Source organism: Malania oleifera, chromosome 11 (assembly GCF_029873635.1).
Source record: "Malania oleifera isolate guangnan ecotype guangnan chromosome 11, ASM2987363v1, whole genome shotgun sequence".
Taxonomy (NCBI): domain Eukaryota; kingdom Viridiplantae; phylum Streptophyta; class Magnoliopsida; order Santalales; family Ximeniaceae; genus Malania; species Malania oleifera.
Window position 1 is genome coordinate 42,655,653 of NC_080427.1, and position 19,596 is coordinate 42,675,248.

At 35.4% G+C, this 19,596-nt stretch overlaps 1 protein-coding gene, 1 long non-coding RNA gene and 5 other non-coding genes across 8 annotated transcripts; all 7 read right to left on the reverse strand.

Moving 5' to 3' along the window:
- Positions 1 to 806: 806 nt before the first annotated feature.
- On the reverse strand, positions 807 to 8,416 carry LOC131167864 (uncharacterized). 2 transcript variants are annotated; one of them, XR_009140167.1, is made up of 4 exons: positions 8,026 to 8,416; positions 7,770 to 7,926; positions 7,472 to 7,587; positions 807 to 2,261 (listed from the first exon to the last, which is right to left on the reverse strand). It is a non-coding gene; the product is annotated as an uncharacterized LOC131167864 (long non-coding RNA). The 2 variants fall into 2 exon arrangements; XR_009140166.1 differs by having other exon boundaries at positions 7,770 to 8,416.
- On the reverse strand, positions 978 to 1,054 carry LOC131143601 (small nucleolar RNA Z105). The gene has a single exon (XR_009133586.1). It is a non-coding gene; the product is annotated as a small nucleolar RNA Z105 (small nucleolar RNA).
- LOC131143616 (small nucleolar RNA U19) lies at positions 1,881 to 2,027 on the reverse strand. The gene has a single exon (XR_009133601.1). It is a non-coding gene; the product is annotated as a small nucleolar RNA U19 (small nucleolar RNA).
- On the reverse strand, positions 5,065 to 5,150 carry LOC131143608 (small nucleolar RNA Z161/Z228). The gene has a single exon (XR_009133593.1). It is a non-coding gene; the product is annotated as a small nucleolar RNA Z161/Z228 (small nucleolar RNA).
- On the reverse strand, positions 5,334 to 5,421 carry LOC131143630 (small nucleolar RNA snoR138). Its single transcript, XR_009133614.1, has one exon. It is a non-coding gene; the product is annotated as a small nucleolar RNA snoR138 (small nucleolar RNA).
- On the reverse strand, positions 8,145 to 8,290 carry LOC131143617 (small nucleolar RNA U19). The gene has a single exon (XR_009133602.1). It is a non-coding gene; the product is annotated as a small nucleolar RNA U19 (small nucleolar RNA).
- A 966-nt stretch (positions 8,417 to 9,382) lies between the features above and the next one.
- LOC131167865 (uncharacterized) lies at positions 9,383 to 17,957 on the reverse strand. The gene is made up of 13 exons (XM_058126876.1): positions 17,733 to 17,957; positions 17,468 to 17,533; positions 16,809 to 16,895; positions 15,109 to 15,207; positions 12,775 to 12,870; positions 12,585 to 12,650; positions 12,364 to 12,454; positions 11,982 to 12,049; positions 11,817 to 11,882; positions 11,341 to 11,391; positions 11,078 to 11,142; positions 10,326 to 10,430; positions 9,383 to 9,675 (listed from the first exon to the last, which is right to left on the reverse strand). The coding sequence occupies exons 1-12, from the start codon at positions 17,925 to 17,927 to the stop codon at positions 10,373 to 10,375; spliced, it is 1,008 nt and encodes a 335-aa protein (XP_057982859.1). The 5' UTR covers positions 17,928 to 17,957; the 3' UTR covers positions 9,383 to 9,675; positions 10,326 to 10,372.
- Between the last annotated feature and the right edge of the window lie 1,639 nt (positions 17,958 to 19,596).

The window sequence follows — 19,596 nt, forward strand, 5'->3', positions numbered from 1 at the left end:
TTGGTCACCAAACTTGATTTTTGAAATTAACTTTCAGTTATGCTAATTGAACTAGACATCCCAAAATCCAACACTTTAAAAAATCAAAAAGTCATATTCTCAAGCTTCAAAAATCACCAATCCATAGGTTCCTATATATGTTATATATGAACCTACCAAATTTCGGAGTCAGATTCAAAGCATAAGTTACAAAATAAATTTGGAACATTAGTCTAGTTGTAGCTCTAACAGAATCCTACAGCACACCGACAATTTTGAAAATTCAAAAACCATACCAAGTTACTTCAAAAAATTTCATAATCCTAAAAAATATTGATATATTAACTAACAACCGATCAAATTTCAAAATTTTTGAGCATAACCTCAGCTCCAAATCAATCCTCATCTTTTAAACATTCAATATTCCAATTAGGTTCAAAATATAAATCTCAATCGATACCTCCAAAATTCAGAAATTGAAATAAGATAATGCTTATACCATAATAAAAATAAAAGCATACGAACAAAATTTGATTTAGAAACATACCTTAGATCTAACCCGTTATGCTATAATTTCTCGAGACCCAAAGTTATAATCCTAAAAATTTTAGTCTCTCCAATTTTCTCTCTCCTTTTCTTCCTCTCTTTCTTTCCTTCTATACGTAAATTTCATGCATTCACCAATTAAATGTGTGCCTGTAGGATCTAGATTTAGGTTAAAAAAAAACATATTTGTTACATTACATAATAATTTCATGCTTGGGCCCTTTCCCTCCTTTCCCCATGGTTGGTTTACCAATGAAAAATACAAAACAAAAATCAATAAATAAAACAAAGTAGGGGGGGATGGATTGTATTTTCTTACTAAAAAAATACAAAACAAAAATCAACTAATACAAAACAAAGGAAGTACCATTAAACACAAATAAACCATCAGCAGCGTTTGGTTTCATGGGTGTAAATACAAAAAGTCCCTAAACTTCAAAGATTACAAGCACTCAGAATGAGTAGGAGGATACTGTATTCCAATCATGAATTTATCGGAATTTTAATGTACAAATCATCATCATGCTTGCTCTACAAAAAAACAAAACAAAACAAAACAATCATTGAACAAATGAAACCCATCAGAAGCATTGGAACATTTGCATCAATGAGACTCAGACGACCGTGTGAGAATTTTTATCCAATACTCATCATTTGGTTGGTTCCCATTCTTTCCACTCAAATCAAACCTATACTTTAAATAAACAAATAAAAAATTTAAATTCAGAAGCAAAATAACCAAACAAATGAAAGGAAGAACGAATATTATCCAAAACAATCTAGGAAAGGAACTGCAAAGAAGGAAATCATTCCTCACCCTCAAACTGATTTGGAAAAGAGATTATTTATCCCAAATTGTTGTATGCCCCCATCTGAACCGAACGGTGACTAAAATCAATCTGAACTTTCCGGGTTATTCGGGAGGCAAACATTAACACTAGACAATTATTGGAAGACAGACAGAAGAATCCCCCTCAAGTAGATGCATCCATTAATATATTTTAATAAGTGGGGATAATGAAATGAATTGCCCATTGATCAAACCATTTCTTAACAACCCATTACAACAATTATGGTACTAAACACAAAAAATCTTGCCTTATGCTCAATGCAATTCGTAAGGTCAAAGTACCAGAATTTCTGTGCACCAGTGTCTGAAAAGAATTAGAATGATAAGTGGCATTAAAATCCAAGTTGCCTTTCCAGTCATTTGAGAGGCAAATAATCCTAAAAGCCAAAAACAAAAACTAATCATTGGATCATACATATATATATATATATATATATATACACACACATTTGAGGACTTAGGATGAAGAATCAGATTAAAAAAAAACACAGAAAGTGGGAGGGAGCAATGTGGGAGGCTGCTTGGAGGACAATTGACAGAACAAAACGAGAGAGTCCCCTCAAAAAGGCCACCGGTGAAATTAAAGATCAGAGAGAAGCTTCTTCTCTGATCCACTGCTTCCTTTAATATATGCCTCCTAACTAAGCCATATAAACACGATCATCATTAATACGGCTACTCAAAGAGGCATCAAACTCATCTCCCTCTCACAGAGAGAGAGAGAGAGAGAGAGAGAGAGAGAGATTGGATCAACTTTTGCAGTTGAGGCTACAACAGCACATACAACAAAGAAGCAGAATTTGCTTTAGTTGTCATACCTCCGCAGGCTTAGCAACCTGAGATATTGGATCAACTTTTGCAGCCTTGGGCCCATCTTTGCTAAATTCTAAGAAAAATAATTAAGTTAACAAGAGATAAAAAGTTTGCAAAACACATGATGCTTGATGGTTCAGCAGCAATGATGTCACGACAAAGAGTAATATTATTTTTTGTAAAGCAAATTAACAAAAATACACCATAGAAATTTTTTTGGAAACTTATATAAATGTCCAAGAGGGCCCATCTTTTCTAAATTCTAAGAAAAATAATTAAGTTAACAAGAGATAAAAAGTTTGCAAAACACATGATGCTTGATGGTTCAGCAACAATGATGTCACGACAAAGAGTAATATTATTTTTTGTAAAGCAAATTAACAAAAATACACCATAGAAATTTTTTTGGAAACTTATATAAATGTCCAAGAGGGCAGGGGAGGCCACCCTCAGCTTCCCTCTGAAGTTGTTCCCAAGTAACATCGCTCAGCACACTCCCCAGTACCCCTTGCTACAATAAATGAATGACAGTTTTGAAATTCTCCACAAATGACAACGAGGCAGAACAAAAACTGGGTTAAATTTTCAAAACTAGGGAGAAAAGTAACAATTATCAACAAACCCCAGCCACATATCGTACAACTTTTGGTTCAATACACATAAATTGAAACTCATCAAAGTCAAACGCTCATGCAGAAGCTTTCATTAGTTGTCAACATAATACGGAATGCAGTAGGATTTAACATATTTCACAAAATAAGAGCAAAAGTATCAAGATGCATCTGAATGCTTTGCCAAGTACGAGATACGAACAGCTGCTGTGCCTCTTTAGGAATCAAAAGAATATTCAGACCAAAAATAAGATAGCAAAACAAATGCATCAATTAGATGCACCATAAAAGGAAACAGAAGTGATATACTTTGATAAACAGTAAAACAGCTTAAAATTTAGGATTAGCTGTGACAGGTCCTGCGAAAAACACCTAGGTTATAGGCCTTACAAAAAGCTAGAAAATTCTAGACCAAAAAAATAAAAAACACACCATGAGCTTCAAATCAGTGTTAAAATTTTAATCACTATTAGCTACAAGAAAAAAGATACCATACCATAAAGAAACACCAAGAGAGGGCATGATTTATGTGAGCCTACCTCCAAACTCAGAGAGACTGTTCACATTCATACAGGAGCAATAAATGGAAACAACAAACTTGGAGAGACTGCTATACATGTTTACCTTTGATCTCAACCATCTGATTTGTGTGCATGTGAGTCTAAAAAAAAACAGTTAAAAGCACAATATAATAGTTTGTTTATCCTGCATTTAACATCTTTCAACTCTCCACAAGCTAGAATTCTCCCTTAAAATATATATAGTTTCATAGAAATTAACTTAACTTGACAGCAGTGAAATGGTTATATCATGACATATCTTGTTTATATGGTTAATTTTTCCTTTTAGATCAATACACGTTTGAATCAACTAGATCATGGCAGAACTTAGGATGAATTCGACCCTCCTTTTTTGTCTCTAACTTCTCTTTTTAAAAGTAAAATTTACGTCAAATGTCTTTGGTAAACAGTTTTTTCAGCTTTTAAAAGCTAGCTTTTAACTTTTTTGGTTAACTTTTAAAATTACAGATTTGAAGATTTTAAAAGTGAGAAGGAAACTTTTTATCCAACACATTATTCAATTTTATTGTTGTCCTTAATTTTTTGCAAATATTACAAAACTATTAATGCATTAGTTGTATTTCCTAAAAATATATACTATTTTTAGTCATTTTAAATACTTTTAGGCACCTTACAACTTTTTTACCAAACAGTCAATGTCAGTTTTTTTCTTTCTAACAGTTCCCTTTTCACAGGGAGACCAAACACTTTTAGAACAATATAAGAAAACTCTTTTTTATCAGCTCATTTTTAAAATTCTCTTTTAAAAGGTCACAGGGGGCCAAACTAAGCATTAAACCTATAAAACTTTCTTCAAAGGCCAGCACCATTCCAATTACCAACACATTCTTCGAAGGCCAGTGGCATTCCAATTATCAACATATTGCTAGTTTACTTGTTGAAAACACATGCAAATCATTTGGAACCTATTCTTCAAATTTTGTATCAAATATTACAATTCAATTCATGAAATTGGAATTCAATTAATGATTTGAATCTTGATTTTCCAACCATGATTATTACATGTATATATGTGGCAAATAAGATCAAGGGGGCAAAAAATGAAATCAAATATACTAATTAAGATTTATAATTTCACGAATTTACCAATATAAATATGTCTGTTTATCTAGATTTAGGTTAAAAATATATATTTATCACATTACATAATAATTTGCATACCCGCATGCTCTCTAGGCACTCTGCAGCCAACATCTGCTTAGATACTTCCCCCCTTTTCTCTCACACCCACTTGAAAGTAGTAACTATGGGGTATAGGAATTCAGCATAAAAATGTCCCTCAACCTAAACTGAAACTTTGGTAGCAGAAGAAGAAAAAATAATTATAGGCATTGCAAGCATTCAGCATGAATAGGAAGGGATGGATCATATTTTCCAATAATGAAATATCAGAATAACATACATATCATGCATATCATTATGGTTTCTTTGCAACTAAAAAATACATAACAACAAATCAATAAATAAGACATTAAACACAACAAACTATCAGCAGCACTTGATTTCATGTGTTTAAATAAAAAGGCCCCTTAACTTTGAAAATTGCAACTGTTCAGAATGAATAGGAAGATATTGTATTCCAATCATGAATTTATCAGAATTTTAATGTACATATCATCATCATGCTTGCTCTGCTCTACCATTATAAACATTAACAAAACACAACAATCATTGAACAAATAAAACCCATCAGAATCATTGGAACATTTGCATCAATGTGACTCAGACGACCGTCGTGAGAATTTTTATCCAATACTCATCATTTGGTTTGTTCCCATACTTTCTATTCAAATCAAAATTATAGTTTAATTAAAATAAAATAAAAAATTAAAATTGAAAAGCAAAGTAAGCAAACAAATGAATGAAAGGAAGAATCAATATTATCCGAAGCAATCTAGGAAAGGAACTGCAATGAAATAAATCATTCCTCACCCTCAAACTGATTCGGAAAAGGGATTTTTTTCCCAAATTGCTGTATGCCCCTGTCTGAACCGAACAGTGACTACAATCAATCAGAACTTTCCGGTTATTCGAGGGCAAACATTAACCCTAGACAATTGTTGGAAGACAGAAGAACCCCACCCCCCCCCCCCCCCCCAAGTAGAAGGATGCATTGATTGTCTAATTTGACGTTTTAATGAGACAAGGATGTTGAAATGAATTGATTGTTGATCAAACCACTTCTTAATAACCCATCACAGCTATTACAAAAAGCTCAAAAATTCTAAACCAGAAAAAAGGCATCATGAGCTTCATATAAGTGATAAAATTTTAATCACTATTAGCTACAAGAGAAAAGAGACCATACCACAAAGAAGCACTAAGGGAGGGCATGATTTATGGAGCTGACCTCCAAACTTGAAGAGACCGTTATCATTCATACAGAAGCAATAAATGGTAAGAAAAAACTTGGGGAGACGGTTACACATGTTTACCTTTGCTTTTTTTCCCCCCCTTCTCTTTTAATCTCAAGCATCAGATTTGTGTGTATGTGAGTATAAAAAAAAGGGTCAAAAGCACAATATAATAGTTAGTTTATCCTGCATTTAACATCTTTCAACTCTCAACAAGCTAGCATTCTCTGAATATATATATATATATATATATATATATATATAAATGGTGACATTTATGAGATATCAGATCTCATGATGCAGGCAGAGCTTTGAACAATGGCCTACCCTCAAGCTTTAATTGAAAACTCAGTCTTCTCATCATCATCTTCTTCTTCATCAACTAGGTCTCCTCTCCACTTTTTTCTCCTTGGCGTCTTTCTTCTTCTACTACTTCATCTTCCTCCTGATTGACCAAAATCAGTGACTCTGCTGCTCTGCTGCGGTCAATTAGAGCAGCTGTGACCCTTTTTTTTTGTGCTGCTTTTATGAAAATTCTGCCACTTTTTCCTGACATCTACTCAACTGCTCTCAGATTTCTTACTTTTCTTCCTCTTCAGATCTGCAGCCCTCAGTCAGAGCCACAAACCCATTTTAAAACTTTTTTCCTTCACTGTCCTTTTCTTTGTTGGAGTTTTATGTTCCTTTATGCTGAAATTTCTGCACTGCTGCTCAGGCCCCCATCTTTGATGTTCCTTTTCTCCCTCCTTTTCTATTCTTTGTTGCTGTTTTATTTCATAACTGAGCTGTTTTTCTCCTGGAAACATTTCTTTTATTCGCATTTCTTTGTTGGAGTTTTATGTTTCCTTTATGCTGAAATTTCAGCACTGCTGCTCAGGTCCCCCTCTTTAACGTTCCTTTTCTCCCTCCTTTTTATTCTTTGTTGCTGTTTTATTTCATAACTGAGCTGTTTTTCTCCTGGAAGCATTTCTTTTATTAACATTTCATGTTTTGTTATCTAGGATTTTTGGCATCTCAGTCAGAGCTGCATTGCTGCTGCTTTTCTGTTTTTTCGTTCCCTGTTTCTTGTTTCTGCTTCTATTTTGTGGAATTTATGGCATGAACATTGCATATTATTGAAAATGTGGGTTATGGTATTATGTTCTAGTATTTAATAATTTGACATATTAAAACTCAAATATTAACGCTAATGTGTTTACAACCAAGAGTTAATTATATGTAAGTTATCCAGATATTTTTATCTAATAATAAAATTTTCAAAAGGCTTATGCTTCAATGCCTTAACGCTTACCCCTTGCCTCTTAAGGGTTTAAAAGGCCTCACTGTATGACTTTGCCTTTAAACATTGCTCCACACAGAAACAAAGAACCCCATTTCCCTATGACTACTTTCAAGACTATTTTATCAATAGGACAGAAATGTTTTAACCAAGGAAACCATGAAAGCAGGTGCTGCACCATCACGAGAAATGCATGCAACAAAGGCACACATAATTGACTTATATATGACAACTTTGAGACAAAGCACATCATCTTGCCTTTGTCTTTTAAGGGAAGCTGTGAGAGAGGATTAGTTTGAGATTGAATACACACAATATATAGAAGCTCATTATGTATTGAACTGACCGAATATGCATGTAATACCATAAGCTACTGAAAAAAAAACTAAATGACCAACTAAATAAATAAGGGCCCTCTTCCATTTAAACAGAAGGGGCAAACAAGGCAGGGTTCTCACCAAATCAAACTGATCATCCAAAAGGTTCCGGAGTCTCAACTCATCGCACACATCTCCTGATTCCGGAATGTCATATCCACTGCTTTCGCTTCCCTAATATGTACTCCAGAAGCATCCTATGCTTGCAAAATGTCATTGCATCATAAAAGTGCATCATATATGTACTTTAGTTTTTTCTCGCTCATCAAACAGCAGTATTAAACAAAACATAAATCTCAAAAAGTTCTAATTCTTTAATTTTGTTGACCTGCATTTTCTTTGCAAGTAAAGAGGCTTAATCAGTTCGAAAACAACCAACCTTAACATCATGCGGAAGCTAATTCAGCTTCGCCTTGCTGTTATGATAAAAAGCTGAACCACCTCCAAAATTCTAGATCTCTCCAAAGTGAATTAAATAGTTATAACCATCGTCTAGAAACCCTAACTCCAAGATTCCCCTCCGCACATGATCCGCTCTAATTTGATATTTTAATCAGTGAGGATGATGAAATGACTTAACTGTCATCTTAAGAACAAATTACAGCTATTTGGGTACTGATTAGAAAATATCTCACCTTAGCCCCCAAAGTGATTCGTTAAGGACAATGTACCCAAATTTTAGTGCGACGATGCCTGCTTGGGGGATTTAGGATGAAAAATCAGACCCAAAAAAAAAAGCAGAGAGAGGAGGGAGTAATGTGGGAGGCTGCTTGGGGGACAATTGACAGAAACAACACAAGAGAGTCCCCTCAAAAAGGCCGCCAATGAAGTGAAAGATCAGAGAAGCTTCTTCTCTGATCCACCGCTTCCTTTAATCTACGCCTCCTAACTAAGCCATATAAACACGATCATCATTCATACGGCTACTCTAAGAGGCGCCAAACCCATCCCCCTCTTACAGACACAGACAGCGACAGCGAAGGGTTGCGACATGTGAGCTAACGAAGAACTAGGGTTTTGAGATGGGGAGTCTTGGGGCTACTACATGCTTATTATATAGCAAATGCCAATCCAAAATGACCTACATGCCGTTATTTTTGTGGGCTTTTTTTTTTATGGCTCCAGCCCATTGGACTTTTTTATTATTTTTTATTTTTGAATAATTATGAATAAAAAATTAACAGGTTAATCTAATATATTTTAACTTAAATTAGTTTGAATTTAAGTAAAAATTCACCAATTTAAGAAAAAATTAATACCCTTTTATACTAAATTTTGTTCAAATACATACAAATTCAAATCTAAAATCTCTCATAAAACAACAATAATAGTAAGTGTTTAGTTTCATTAGATGTGGTCAGCTATATGATGTCAATTCATCCAATCGAGTGCGTTTTAAGACCTCTCATTAAAATAAGATCCAAATTGTTTAAAATCTAAATATATGATTTATCGATTGTAATGTGATTACATTGTCTAAATTAATAATTTTTAACAAAAAGAACAAGAAGGTAAATAGAAGACAGAGCTATTGAGAGACGTACTTTTTAATATATTAACATGATGTTTTACCAATCACTTGAGTCATTTTATTGTTAGAAATGCAATTATTAATTATTTCCATAAGATAAAAATACATGAATTTATCTTTTATAATTTTATTTATATCTATATCTATATTTATTTATTTATTTGTAATGTGTACTTTTTCAAAAAATGCTTTTTTTTTTGCCTTTGAAAAAGCAAGTCTTGTTTCACATACAAGCCACGAGAATCATAACCTCATTTTTTTTTTATAAAAAAAATTTGGTTCAAAAAACGCTATGGATCATAATGAATCATACTATGATTATTAATTTTATTTATTTATTTATTTCATATAATATTATGTGATCGTTGTTTAATTAGTTAATTGTTTCTAACTATTACATATAGTGTACCCTATTAAGTCATCTTCGGATCATTAACAGAACAGTCACCAACCAAATATCATGATCCCCACTAATCTAATCACTATCATATTATCAACTTTCTCATCATCCCATATCAAATGGGAACAGACAGCAGTGTCATATATATAATCTTCAATCTATGTTAATATTAACATAAAACCAGTCATGCATTAATTAACACAAATATTGTCTTGCATTTCATCTGCTCTTAGCAATTTATGTCTACATTGTGTATACTAGAACATCTTTCTTCTTTCTTTTTTCCGTGTAAAGAGGGCAACCAAAAGTGAAGGGACTGCAGCATATCTTGTTTGTGAAGATGATTGAGACAATCTGCACATAAGAAAAATATAACTTCTCAGGTTATGGTATCTGCATACAAAAGAATACAATATGTACTGCCCAGATGATAGTTCATGAGGAAAGAAAATTTCGATTAAAAGCCAACATGGTCATGGAATTGTTGGGAAGTCGACGACAAAAACAAGATCTTCACAATAAGCCAATAAAAGAAAATCGCTAATACTTATTTCTTCCGGGGAGGGAACAAACCAGAGGAAATAAAAAATAAAACCAATAATTTCCCACTCTTTAGATGCATGAAACGATTTAAGAACAATGCAGAAAGAGCACAAATTATCGAATTAGAACAATGCAGAAAGAGCACAAACGATGAAAAGCAAATTTTGTACGATGAAAATCAGATTGTCTCATGAAGGAAAAAAGTTCTCTACCTGTTCAATTAGCAGAATGTTAGAATTAATTTTCATTAGAACCTCACCTTGCTTCTTCCTAGTTTCCCCCACAAGTTGGAAAAATTTTCAACTACAATGTACAACCTACAACATGAACTGCTCCAGGAGTGTGTGACTCAGCAGCCAATTGTGGCATGTGATGATGCCCAAATAAGGAAACAGCAGTATGCCGAGAAAAGAGATGGGAGGGGGAAAAATAGGAAAAAAAAAAAATTAAACAAGACTAACCTGAAATTTAGACAAGTGTGCCTCCTTATCACTCTTCTACTATGGGATCAATTCACTTGAGATTTGGCAGCTTGAAGCATTTCCACAATAAGAGTTTTCACATCCCTACGAAAGAAAAACAGTCAGACACAATGGTACAATACAACCCAAGAAAGCAATCCAACTTAAAAATCACCATGAATCATCATAGGCTCATTTTAATTTAATTTAAACCAGAATATGATTTGTAGAAGGTAATATATCAGGTGACCAAAATATCATCACTCAATAAAAAGGAAACATGTAAAAGATGCAGGCAATTTTAATTTCTAAACAAATTTAAATTGCTATGCCAGGGAATAGCATCCCCTTGTGTTCCCAGTGAGGGCTAGAGGAGGAACCAGCATTTTTTGCAATCTCACCTAAGAGGTCACATGACAGATTATGGGGACACTGGTGCATTGCAATCTGTTATTTTCACTTGATGGTGATGTACTATGATATCATTTGACCCCCAACATGCATGACTTATCGTAATTATAGAAATGAAGTCAAGCGCGCAACACAATTACCCCATCTCATTCAATTTGAATGCAGCAAATAAGAAAGATTTATTTCTATCAAAAGAATTTACTCATAAAAACAAGAAGCTAAGCAGACACATACGCAGCATGAATCCAGTTTATTGGAACACCAAAACCAGAATAGCAAAAAAAGTGAAAAATCAATACGAGCTTAAAATTATAAGAAAATTCTAAAAAAAAAAGTCTCACTTCCTATCCTCAGCACGTCTAGGAAAAGGAATTCGAAGCTTGAAAGTATTCCCTTGAAAACCAGCCTGAAGTGGAAGAAAAGCATCAGAACAATTTTACAAGGAAATAGACAAAGGATACAAAGAAAAAATGATAATATAACAGTTCAATGAGAACTTCATTTTGGCTACCAAATATGCACAGAGCCAATCATAAACAAACTTTTAATTGGTGTTATGAAAGTTAACAAGTGAAATAGATAAGATGTCAGCAATCAGCATTACCTTAACATTGAAACCAAGACTATCCAAATCCAGCATGTGAGCAAAGTCCACCTGGAGAAGGATGCAAACTCAACATTCAATTAGCATCCTATACCAATTTATATTGCACAAGTCTAAAGGTTACTATCCAGCTAAATCCTACATTCCTGAAATAAACAAAACTGAAGAAATTCCCTCAGAGCTGAAACACCAAAATAGGTCTATACATTGAAATGCACAAATATACATCACGAAATCATTCAACCAAAAGATTGTTAAAAATATATATTTGTCATAATCCAAGAAGTATAAATAAAATAACTCAAAATTTTTCCAGAATATACCTCAACATGTCCTAACCTAGTAAACATATGTACAATGAATGGTAATTTTCACAGTTCAACCGAAAAAAGCCGCATTTGCTTTTGAGTCCAATATTTTCTGACTTTATCAATTTAATACCAAAATGAGATAAATAAAATTGTAATCCATGTTACCGGAATTGATGTTGAGTGTTGCACAATAACCCTTGTATCTTCTGCATGGTCTTTGTTCATGTGCGACTGACAAAAAGATAATAGTATTGGTTGAAGCCACAAAACAAGTTGAGGCTACGATAGCGCACACTACAAAGAAGCAAAATTTGCATTTAGCAGTCATACCGCCACAGGCTTAGTAAACTGAGATATTGGATCAACTTTTGCAGCTCTGTACTCATCTTTGCTAAATTCTGAGAAAAATAATTAAGTTAACAAGGGATAAAAAAGTTTAGCATAACGCATGATGCTTGTTGGTTCAGCAGCAATAACATCACGACAGTGACTAATATCATTTTCTGTAAAGTCCTTTGCAAAAAATATACCATAGAAGAATTTTTTGAAAATCCTATAAATGTCCAAAGGGGCAGAGGAGGCCCACCCTCTGCTTCCCTTTGAATTTTGTCCCCAAGTAACATCACTCAGCACACTCCTCCTCGCTACAATAATTGAATGACAGTTTTGAAATTTTCAAAATGAGGGAGGAAAGAAACAATTATCAACAAACCTCCAGATCCCAGTAAAGCAGTTGCAACCCCAGACACATATCGCACAGCTTTTGGTTCAATACGCATAAACTGAAAGTCACCAAAGTCAACCTTCATGCAGAAAGCTTTCATTAGTTGTCAACATAATTGAGAATGTGATAGGACTTAACATATTTTACAAAAATAAGAGCAAGGATGTGGTAGGATATAACATAGTTTACAAAAGAAGAGCAAGAGTTACCCAAAATGCATCTGAATGCTTTGCCAGGTATGCAGTGCGAACAGCTGCTCTGTCCTCTTCACGAACCTAACAAAAGTCATACCAAAAATATAATAGCAAGATAAATGCATCAATCAGATGCACACATAAAAAGGAACAGAAGTGATATAATTTGATAAACAGTAAAACAACTTTAAAATTCAATACTCACAGAAATAGCATCGCCATGCAGGGTTATTATTAAATCAGTCCTATCCTCCGGATCTCTTGCTATCAGCAATGAGCATTTAGGATTAGCTGACAGGTCCTGCAGAAAAAAACCTAGGTTATATAGGGCTAACAAAATGATAGAAAATTCTAAACCGAAAAAAAAAAAAAGGGACCATAAGTCTTCATATAAGCGATCAATTTTTAATCACTATTAGCTACAAGAAAAAGAGACCAATCCACAAAGAAACAGTGAGGGTGGGCATGATTTCTACGAGCTTACCTCCAAATTTTGAGAGACTTATCATTCATACAGGAGCAATAAATGGTAAGAATATTTCTGTCCCATGTTGGATTCCAATAAGAACCCAAGATTACCTAAGGGAGAGTTGGGTTTTGAATACTCATATTTAGGGGCATCCCATAGGACCCATGACGCCACCCTCCTATAATTCCCATGCATTCCCAAAAATGGCAATTCCAGAGGACAAATTACAGGGGATCTTGCATGACAACTCAAGCCAAACATCCTCTTATAAGGTTAACCAGGTGAAGATATCCAAAATTTTGACCTCAATCCAAAATAGTTTTGCATACAAGAGAGCGATTCAATGCAATAATTGAAGGGTAAATTGCACAACGAGTCCTAAAGTATTGCCTGATCACACGTTAGCCCCTAAAGTGGCATTTTAACTCCCTCAACTTCCAACCAGATTTCAATGCCATGTCTAATTGTCGAATTGGCCCACATGACAATCCCATGACTAGAGCCCCATAAATTACCCAAGATTACCTGAGGGAGAGTTGGGTTTTGAAAACTCATATTTTGGGGCATCCCATAGGATCCATGACGCCACCCTCATATAATTCCCATGCATTCCCAAATATGGGCAATTCCAGGGGACAAATTACAGGGGATCTGGCACGACAACTCAAACCAAACATCCTCTTATAAGGTTAACCAGGTGAAGATATCCAAAATTTTGACCTCAATCCAAAATAGTTTTGCATACAAGAGAGTGATTCAATGCAATAATTGAAGGGTTACTTGCACAACGAGTCCTAAAGTATTGCCTGATCACACGTTAGCCCCTAAAGTGGCATTTTAACTCCCTCAACTTCGAACCAAATTTCAATGCCATGTCTAATTGTCGAATTGGCCCACATGACAATTCCATGACTAGAGCCCTATAAATTACTTCGTTGCACTTTTAAGCTCCGAAAAAAACCAACACCTGCAGATCTGGTTGCACTCCCCTTGCGACCAGCTAGGATTCACAATCCTATAAAGCAACTGTGTGTTCTGGAGAACATAAAGCATACTTTCCTTTTTCTATCAGTTCCAAAACAAAAACACTACTTTAGTGGAATGATTTAAGTCATTATAACAAGGAGTTATGTGGACAGCAAAGGGAGGTTGTAGTCTCAGACTTGAACTGGGAAGAAGAGGGTCGCCACTTTGAACATAAACAATTATGCGGATATCCCTAATGGTTTTAAAATCTGAAACCAGTGACCAATCCAGTGAAGCCACTGAGTTAGTCGGATTGGTTAAACCAGTGGGTCAGACAAGTAATCGAACCAGTGATATAACAATAATAGTAATAATAATATAGATGGTGATCATAATAACCTATTAGTTAATTAGAAATTAAAAAAATTAATAGCAGCTCTGGCGATAATTATTTGTATTATTTTTCTTATTATATATAAAATATTTTTGAAATTTATTATTATGATAATAATTATTATAAATCATACAAATATTAAATAGTAATGAAAAAATATTTGATTCAATTAAAAACTCATTAAAGGACAAAAGAATTAATGGTTTGATTAAGTTGTAAGTGCATATGCTGTCCGTGTGCAACGTATCATTTTTGTTTATATAAACTTTGTTCAAATATAACATTACACAGGTCAACGGCTGTATTGGTAACAACCTTGGTCTTTCTATCACAGTTCTGCAGTTCAAATCTTTGTTCATGGCATTTCCCCTTTTTTAAAAAGGGATCGGGTCTGACTGGCGTGTCCAAACTATGATGTTCCTTTTTCTGTCATTCTCAACCTAAGAGATAAAATTAAAAAGCAAGAAAACATAAAAGGGCAGCCCAGTGCACAAAGCTCCTGCGTACTTGGGGTCCGGGGAAGGGGCGGACCACAATGGATTTATAGTACGCAGCCTTACCTTAGATTTATGCAAGAGGCTGTTTCCACGCCTTGAACCCGTGACCCCCAAGTCACACGGCAACAACCTTACCGTTGCGCCTAAGCTCTCCTTCAAAAAAACATATACTTTGAAAAGAAAAAATAAAAATTTCTAAGATAAGACGCAAACCTTTGTATGAACTGCAAGATTACTGACTGCTAATATTGGATATCCATTGGGATCACAAGCAAAATCAACCATGGAACCTGATGGATAACCATCATGCTTCTGCAGGAAAAAGGGAATTGCAATAAGTTGGACCAAGGCCAAAATAACCATCTAATAAGAAAAAAAAATGTCCCAATAATAAATGAACCAGCAAACAAACGTACAAAACAACCTTTGCTTGAAGGTGACTATATTAACTTTAACCATTTACAGATAAAACAAATGTTCAGTTCTAAAACCATTTTATGCCCACAACAGTGTCAGGTTAATATTCACAATTCAGCAGCACTATTTATAAATATCCAGGAAACTATCAATATAGGCATATGCCTGTTTGCACTAAAACAACTATATGATATAGACAAACACATAACCTAGAACCTAAAAATAAAGTCGAAAATACCTGAATATTATTATACATGTTTTTTTTTTTTTTTAATAGAAAGACATATCTAAATTCACTCAGTGGATCAAACTCCTTTGAGAATCAAGTTGAACAAGCTGTGTTCAACACTTCAATGATTATGGATTCAATATTTTAACTAAAGGAAGCAGTTTAGGCTTGTCACATGCTGCAAATTCACAGGGTTGGTGTGAGTCTAACACATGGCAAACCCAAGTTGGCTCCTTCTAGGTAAAATATTGAAGCAGGTTCCACTCCTGCATGTTCCCTATTTGACAATTTATTTATAAAAAATAGCCAAAAAAACTGAGACCATGACCAAGGGTAGAGGAGCATGGGGTTTTGTTTTCTGTTTCTAATTTTGGAATTATATCTGTTCAGTATTCATTTAGAACCTAGGATGCCTTTGAGCAATCACTTATGGATTCTCAGCTTGTTGACAAGACCCAAATTTCCTTTAAAAAAATCTTTAGCCAAGAGACCAGAATAACGGAAGAGAGAGGCCTAGAGAGTACAACCATAAAATAGATCAAGTAAGGTAGAGATGAATGATAGCATAACTCTATAGTTAACTTTGTGTTTAGTGATCCACTCATGGCAAGATGACCAACCAATGGTTATGGTTTGAGCTCCATGTGTTTAAAAGAAAATGTGAGGCATGGGTTAGTCGAATGTGGGAGGATCCATTCCCCATGCCCATGGCGTTAGGCCTACATATATATCCCATGAGGCCTTGCCCCTAATTAAATATATAGAAAGGAAGTAAAGTGAGGCTACAGTTTAGAGAGTGCAAGAATTGGGAAGAAACAATTGGGAAAGCCAGAGTCTTTCTTGGCTAGTCCTTGGAGCTTCAATTACGATATTATGAAGCTTGCAACTTTGCAATCTCAGCATGTCTCTTCATCTTGGCATTCTGCAGAGACATTGTTAGGATTTGGATATTCTCCAAGTTGTAAGAATCTTGCATTGTGCTATTAGTCCTTGCAGTTCAACAAAATGAAAATAATAAAATTTTAGTAAATACTTATTTAGTCATTGGCAAACATTCAGCACAAACTTAAATTCTAATCCTGCTCATGAAAAAAATAGAATTAAATAATCACGCCAACATAACACCTAATTGAGCTTAGCCCTATAGTATAAAACTACCATGTAGAACATGTCGGCTGCTAATTTCAATGGTAAATGAGCAGTAAACAAAACAGCTATGAATATCTCATTCCAATCACTTCTTGCCAGCTAGTGTTTATCAACAAACCTGAGAGAAGGTAGATAGCATGCCCCGGACACTGTTATCAAGTACAGTACGAATTTCCTCAACTGGAGGGAGACGAGCAGCAGATTCCTGCACAAGGAACAAAGATTTTTTAAATCCCCATGATTTCTTTCCCTGCTTGGTTGCTGAAAACACCAAGGAAGAGAAACAAAAGAGGACATTTGAACCCCAGAAACATTTCCACTGGACTACAGTTGTGGCCTCGCCAAAGAAAAAGAAAAAAAAAACACCCAAAAAGATAGGAAAAGGAAAAGAAAAAAATCAAATCATGTAAAAGTGCTTTCACATTAAGTGTAGTTTCCTCCTAGCTGACGAACTGAACAACATAGACGCCAGGAACTGAAATTTGCTTTGCTTTCACTTATTTATTTCCAGGCGTTTTTAGCTACCGTGCCTACTTTTAGAAGATGGATTTAAATTTACGTGAACTTAAACAAGTTCAATGTAAAATTGTATTAAATTATATGGGTAAAGATTCAAGTCCAAATCGGAGCCTTGAATTCCGTGCTCCCAGACACAGCTTAAGAAGCATATATATTGAGACATTCCCCTCTTTTTTCATAGTGAACGACACAACAACAAATATAAGTAAATATAGAATGGAGGAAAAAGGAGGAGTGACAAGGAGAGGGGAAAGTGACCTGGTGAGATTGAATCAGTCTGAAGACGGAGGCATCGGCGGAACCATCGGCAGGAGGAACGACGGCCTGGCGATTCAATTCAAAACTTAAAACACTCATTAAATAAAGAAAGAAAGAAAGAAGCATCGAGTAATAAAGATGATGGAGGAGAGCTCCTAATAATCCGAATGAAAGATGTGCTTAACATTGGGAGCAGCGATTCAGCGAGATCATTGAAAATGTAAAAAGCAAATGTAAACAAGAAGCAAAATAGAGTTGGGGGTACCTGAGACTGCGAGGTGGACTGAGAGGCAGAGGCGGCGGCCATGGAAAGAGTGAAGGGAGGACGGCGAGAGGAGGAGAGAGAAAGGAAAAGAAGAGGGGAAGATATACTACCAGCAGTTGAGGTAGTTGTAGTTGGAGGAGACCTCCACCCGGAGCGCAGAGCAGCGGGCGCTGCGACTCTGACCAAACTCCTCATTTCTGATTTCTCCAACTCTCTCTCGAGTTTTTTTCCGTTTTATTATTAATTTAAAATAAAATATTAAATAATACTCCATTTGAAAAAAAAATTCCACATTAATGCTTACATGATGCTGTCAAATTTAACAAATCTCACATAACTAAATTGTAAAATTTATAAAGTTTTGTACAAAGTCAGTTGAAGCGTGGCAGAAAATCTCGTAGAATGGTCTTACGAGATTTGCATGGGAAAAGAGACGGTGTATGACGCATGACAAATCTCGTAGAACCATCTTGCGAGATTTGCTTGATCTGGTCTTTTCCCCTTCCTTTCACTCGCGAATGGAGAGGATGGTAGGTGACCGTTCAGGAGTGTTGCAGGTGACCGTTCGACGAGTGGGCAAGTGCAGGTCACCTTCAAACGAAAGCTATAAAAACTCGAAAATGGGGTACATATTTTTTCTTACTGTAAAACAAACTTTGTTTCATTGAGTTCTTATTTTAACGAACATTCAAAGATTTGCTTGGTTTAGCGTGGTTTAGATTTTTTTCTTGAGGGCTGCATCCGAAACCCTTCATTTCATTTGTGTTTTTTCAAATTTTTTTTTCTTCCTGTTCTTTGACTTTTGGCTTTTAACTTTTAGTTCATCCAAATTTAAAGAGTACTAAAAAAAAATTGAATATAATCCATACCTCATGTTGTATATATATACATAGTTTGCCTCTATGCTCAGCAATTAAATTTATTTAAGCAATTATATATATGTAGTCTGCCTCCATGCCGATTGATAGGCGCCCCGTCAATAGTCGTACTGTCGGGCCAGTAGAGGGACCTACAGACCGTCAAGGACGACTCGACCTACGTACTCTGTACGAGTGTTTGTTAGGATTCATGCCACCTGATAGCGAGTTGGTTGGTGTACGCATCTGTATGCGGTTCCTCGAGGGGGATGTGTTTCGTCAGCTCCCGAAAGATGTAGATGCACGGACTATAGCGTGCCATGCACGAGCCCACTTGTTGCGTTTGATATATGCGGTGCTATTTTGTAACGTTTTCAGGTAGTTATGCGCATCTAATGTTCCTTCCACTCCTTATAGACCTGGAAGCAATATGCTCGTACAGTTGGGGGTCCGCTACTTTGGCATGACTTTACAGGGAGATGTGTCGCTCCGCTCACCGCTCAAAGACACAGATTGCTGGCCCACTTCGCCTACTACAGGTTTAGGTCTAGGAGAGATTTATGTCCTTAACTCCTATGCAGCGAGGTTTCCTACATATTTAGAGGGGCCAGGACGGTCATCCGATTGACCCACTCCCACTTGCATACCGGTTAGTACCAACATCATTTATCCCACCTCATTCATTTTATAAGTACTACGTATACTAGTTTATAATACTAGTCATTACATTCGTAAACTTACGTTTCATTTTATACAGATGGAGGGATGACTTGAGGGCGTCGTCGGTTGTGCTACACACATTGCCCTGATACTGGTTCGAGTTGGACATGCACCGGGAGCATGAGGTATAGTCCAATTAAAGTGTAGCACATAGTACTCTCTTTTTTTTCTTTCAGTTACGTATAGTTCACTTAACTTTTACTTATGTTTAAGTGCAATTCCTATGGATGCCCTACACGACTAAGATTCTAGCCTACCTACCTCCCTATTATGCAGTCGGGATTGAC